Source organism: Lycorma delicatula, chromosome 7, assembly GCF_047948215.1.
Source record: "Lycorma delicatula isolate Av1 chromosome 7, ASM4794821v1, whole genome shotgun sequence".
Taxonomy (NCBI): Eukaryota; Metazoa; Arthropoda; class Insecta; order Hemiptera; family Fulgoridae; genus Lycorma; species Lycorma delicatula.
The window spans coordinates 4,861,642-4,867,641 of record NC_134461.1 but is presented as its reverse complement, the minus strand read 5'-3'; the positions used below and the strand labels follow the sequence as shown (position 1 = coordinate 4,867,641).

The following is a 6,000-nucleotide window of genomic DNA, read 5'->3' as shown; positions in this document are numbered from 1 at the left end:
TGGACAAAATACTGACTGTAGATTTGAAGCTTCTGATGATCTTGAAGTTGAAATTCTTCTTAAAATTGACAGCAAATGTAATTGGAGTTATTTTTGCTGAATAGTTTTTAGTAAAATTTGAAGAAAACAAAGATTTTCCTGAATCACACTTTCATTTCAATTATGTTAGTGAACTTTTACAATGGATTGCAGAAAATCCTTGCCTTTTAACATGTGATCTTTGCGCGTAAAAAAAATGGCAATGGTGAGTAGTATAACTAAAAGAAGTTATAGTGTGTACTGTTTTGAAAATGGTAACCGCCGAGCACTCACTGTAACTTTGGAATAGTAGAGTAACAAAATATAAATATTTCTGAAAGATGAACTAAATAATTATCTGGTAAATGGAACTGTTGATTTCAGCAGGATAGATATACATAGCTGGTAGCTATATGTGCTGAAGGCTAGGATTTATAAAGAAACTGAAGCGATCTCCATGGAGATGTTGGAATGAGTTACATCCAGTTGAATTCTTAAATGCTTATTTATAAATGATCGCTACATTCAGGCGTAAAAATAACTTCTAATTAAAATGAATATTGAATAGTTTTAGACTTTTGATAATTAAACCGTTATGAAAATAAACATAAGTTTAGATTTCATTACATGTTAATTCAAATTATCTACTTTTGTGTGTAGCCCTGAATTAAAAGTGTTTTCCAATGATTTCAAGATTGACACAATAACAAGAATGGTCGTCCTGCAATTATCACTAACAAATGAATTTGAAAGAAATTCAAAAGAACATTTCCACAAATGTATAAAATCTGACGTATTTTTAAATTTACACATAATTGTCCATTTTCATCAAGATAATGCAGCTGCCAAATTTCAACTTATTACTAAATTGGGATACAATCTTTTTGGCGTGAATGGTGTTCAAGATGTCAAGAAGATAACGCAGATGTCTTTATTGGATAAATGAACAACTGTTATAATATCAGATATCATTTATTTAAATAAATAAAATTACAATAATTAATTACTCTATTATTTTATTAATAATTACAGTATTACAATATTCAGTTTTTAAAACAAAACTGTTTATATATACTTAATTATATTAACAATACACAATAATCATTCATTATAGTTCACTAAAATATTTAATACTACTTAATAATAACAGTAATATTTTATTATGACAATTATATAAAAAAATAGTATCATATTACATCATTACACATACACTTGTATAATAAATAAATAAATAATATTTTTGAAATATTACAAATACATTTTTATTTATCTATTTTCAACACATTCTCATGTTTCATAATGAGGGAAGTTTAAAAAGCTAGTATCTAATAATGCTTTGAAAAACATTTATATAAAAAGCAGCTAAGGTATGATTTTTGTATGCGTATATTTATCACATAATATACCCTATCTATACTATGATATACATATATATATATATATTTGTGTGTGTATTGCAAATCCATAATAATATTACAAATAGTTTTACATTTATTTTAGTGTTCCTTATACAAATTTTAACTTTCTATTTCTATAATTGGGTACAAAAAAAGAATGAGCAATTCAGTCATGTTGTACACAAGTGATAAAATTGAATACATAACAACCAATCTTTCCAAAACACTAAAATGAATAAATGAGCTGATCTCACAACCAAGTGTTAATGTCTTTATTACAATAATTTCCCTGTGGGAAAATTATACAAAAAGCAATATTAATAAAATTACCACAAAACATAAAAGGTATTTTAAGTTTTTAATTTTCATTTTTGGCTATTTAAGTTAATATGTAATCTTCCAGCTTAGCTCATACATTTTTTTAAGTTTGTAAAACGTTAAGCTTAACTGTATTGCTTTTGTATTAGTTTCTAATTTTCATTTGCAAAGAACTTGAAAATCATACACGATTATGTTTGTGAACATGGTTTTAACTTAACAAAGAATTGTAGTCAAATCTTGAGAATTGTTTAATATACTCATATTTTCTCTCAATTTCAGTGTTAATACAGTTAACATTGTTCATTTTTCAATAGAACCTTGGACTTGCATTTTTATACAATATACATTTCTTACAAAAAAGATGAACCGAATAAAATTATAGGTGAAAACATGTCAAAACTTTTCCAGAACCTAAGATCAGCTGATTTAAAAACGATGGTATTTTTTTCTCTGTACAATATTGTTTGCACCATTTGATAATTTTTTGTAACATAATTCACCTGGAAAAATGTTTTATTATCCATGTAAGATCTGTACATTTATTGTATTTAAAATTATTTATTTATATAATAAACTATATTTATCACACGCTCCATAATAATAAATGATTAGTAGAATCTTCTCTTCCTGCGACTTCTGACATACTTGCAGATCGGAAATCTTCATACCCATCACCACCAGAAATAACCAATAATCTATTATTATTATTGTTACCATCATTATTTACTTGTCCTGATAAGGATGAACTAGATGAATCTGCACAATCTGGTGATTCCACCGCTGTTAAAAATCTGACATGACCTGTATGCCCGTGTGGAACGCCTGCCAAAAAAAAGCAACCATAAAAAAAGAGAAAAATCTATTTATACAGTATTACTCCAATTACAACTCAGTAGTGGTTTTCTACCTTAGGCTGACTATGGGGCAATGCCCCATTAAATGAACCCGTCAAGTAAAAGGCTAGAAATATCAGCATTCAAATGCATATTTTTAGCGAGTTAAACTTAGCTCAAGTTACACAGATATGTAATTGTGTATATAAAATAGATTCAACTTGATCCACCCAAGTACAGAATAAATTAGAATAAAATGACACTCACCTTATTTTTTCATACAATCTCTACAATAGCGCTTTTGTGGCAACCTACATCTTCAGTTGTAGATTTTTCTTCATTTTTTTAAACTCAAATTAAAAATTTAAGTATAATAAATTAAACTATATAAAAAAATTAAAAAATAAAATTAAAAATTTATTAAATTCTTAAAATTATTGATTACTATAGTATTGGCTGGCCAAACACATGTAGTATATTATATATAATTTTATAATACTTGACGTCATATTTTTATATGTAATTTTTAATTATAATAATTTTAACATTTTTGTACTTCCTTTAATACATTTTTTTATTTTAATTTATTTTTTATTTTTTTTTTTGTCTTCAGTCATTTGACTGGTTTGATGCAGCTCTCCAAGATTCCCTATCTAGTGCTAGTCGTTTCATTTCAGTATACCCTCTACATCCTACATCCCTAACAATTTGTTTTACATATTCCAAACGTGGCCTGTCTACACAATTTTTCCCTTCTACCTGTCCTTCCAATATTAAAGCGACTATTCCAGGATGCCTTAGTATGTGGCCTATAAGTCTGTCTCTTCTTTTAACTATATTTTTCCAAATGCTTCTTTCTTCATCTATTTGTTGCAATACCTCTTCATTTGTCACTTTATCCACCCGTCTGATTTTTAACATTCTCCTATAGCACCGCATTTCAAAAGCTTCTAATCTTTTCTTCTCAGATACTCCGATCGTCCAAGTTTCACTTCCATATAAAGCGACACTCTAAACATATACTTTCAAAAATCTTTTTCTGACATTTAAATTAATTTTTGATGTAAACAAATTATATTTCTTACTGAAGGCTCGTTTAGCTTGTGCTATTCAGCATTTTATATCGCTCCTGCTTTGTCCATCTTTAGTAATTCTACTTCCCAAATAATAAAATTCTTCTACCTCCATAATCTTTTCTTCTCCTATTTTCACATTCAGTGGTCCATCTTTTAATTTAATTTATTATACTTTAATTTTTATTTTGAATTTAATATGTAATTTAACACTAAATATTTTACAAAAAAGAGAAAATCTACAACTGAAGATGCTGATTGCCGTGAAAGTGCTATTGTAGAAACTGTATGAAAAAATAAGGTGAGTATCAATTTATTTTATTCAATTCTGTACTTCAGTGGATCACGTTGAGTCTATTTTATATATACAATAATTATTAGTGCAGAGGTGACATGGGTTTTAAAAAGATCTATTTTAGAAAGATATGTAATTATCTATTGTCATATGTTGTTAATAATTATTAAAACCTTGTTTTCTAGTTAACAGTTTTACATAGAGTTTAACATTTAGTTGTAAAACAATAAGTGTAAATCATAATCATCTATGATATTGTCAGAATCAAATTTTTATTTAAGTTTACACTGAATAAATATTCTATTCGATTCTGCTATATGTAATTCCACACTCCCAAGCATTGGACACATCCATTATTATCTCTATGAAAAATTAAATATGTTACTCCAAATACGGAGATGACAACATGTTATTTAAATAAACAAAAAATCAGTTATTAACTTTTACAAGAGGCACTGATTCGGTTAACCTTTTTTTAATACAGTTACACTATTTTTGTCTTTAATAATCTGTACCACTACTGATGTGCATACACAGATTATTTATTAAATACTTTTTGGTTAAATTGGGAACTTTCCCTCGATTTTTGAGTGCATTAAAAATATCCTATAGGAAATCTTATTCAATTTCTCCCATTATTCCAATACAACTTCATTCTTTAAAAAATGGAAATCCCTAATTTTTATAAAATTTTAGGGCACACACTACACAGGAGATACATTCTACTTCTAATTGTATATATTGACAATATAGAAGAACATTATGTAGCACACTTTTTAAAAAATGAATCTTGTCTACATTTTCGTGGATGGTTGTGAATGTATTTTTATAACTTTTAATTGTACAATATTTTTAATTATTTCTGAACATTAAATCAGTTCTTTTTATAAGGAAATACTATTTGCTATTTTTAAACTATTAAAGTATTATTTGCCAATTTTCTTATTATATTGTCTAAAATAATAATACTATTTTTGTAAATTGTAATGAAATTACTATTTAAAGTTGTTCTAGTTTGTGAGATGTCAGTGGCGGTACACTTAAGATAAACACTGTATACATTTATATTTCATTAACATTCTTAGTTCAGTATAGCCACACATTAGTATCATCTTTATTAAGTGATCATTCAGTTAAAAAGAATTTTCACTTATCATCCCAAGGTGTACATATTTATAGAAAAATATAACATATTTGTGAAAAAAATAACATATTTTGATATCAAAAGAAGCATCCGTAGAGTTTATAACCTTATAACACAGCTGTTACGATTGCAAGATAATCAACATACATTGTTATTTATGTTGGTTTTTGAGTTTCCTTTTGGTTTCAAAGGATTTATTTTGGTTTTACATTAAAATTTCAAAGAATAATGGTGACATAAATCCCACTTGAATGTGAGATTTATGTATGAATCATTTGTAACAAGGTATCAAATAATAGTGAAAGGATTAGTAAAAACTAGAATGAATCTATTTCTTTAGATCAGACAATGAATTCTTATTTTTGTGATTCCAATTAAAAAAGTTAATGAGGAACAAATTACAAGCATTCCTAGCTATTTAATTGCTTTAGTGAGTAGATGGTTTGTATTCTATTTTAGTTAATCTGATTCAGAAAAGTTTGTTAATGCTAATAATGTAAACAAAGGTTTCAGGACAAGGTAAACTATCCTACCCATCAGGGACAATCCATCTGTGGCTCAATTGCCCCTACATCTTCCCATCTTTTTCCTTTATTATTTCTTCCTAAGGAATCAGGTCAACCATGTACTTGTTCCTTCTGAGGCATCATGCTGATTCCATCTAGTTGTCGGCAGGATGGCTACTTCTTGTTGAGTTTAAATGGGAGATCTTTTATGTCGACTGAACTATTGAAGAACTCTTTTTCTATTCAAGGGCCGTACACAAAAAGTCAAATTTGTGGCTGTGCTGATCAAGTAATGCCAACCTTCAGTTCCTCATTAATTAATCTAATAAAAATAACAAATGAAACAAAAATATTTAAAATTCTTGAATGACATTTGAACTTTCAAAACTTTTTAACATGAAAAAACTATTTTC

At 27.3% G+C, this 6,000-nt stretch overlaps 1 protein-coding gene across 4 annotated transcripts in view; it reads right to left on the bottom strand.

Moving 5' to 3' along the window:
• Positions 1-979: 979 nt before the first annotated feature.
• Positions 980-6,000, bottom strand: part of LOC142327741 (rho guanine nucleotide exchange factor 17) — a 247,187-nt gene continuing 242,166 nt past the window's right edge. The window contains exon 19 of one of the 4 annotated variants that reach the window (XM_075371042.1): positions 980-2,558. In XM_075371042.1, coding sequence (XP_075227157.1) covers positions 2,320-2,558 — 239 coding nt within the window. In that variant the 3' untranslated portion in view covers positions 980-2,319. Of the gene's footprint in view, positions 2,559-5,638; positions 5,910-6,000 lie in introns of those variants that run through there. The other 3 variants (XM_075371041.1, XM_075371045.1, XM_075371043.1) reach the window with 3 other exon arrangements.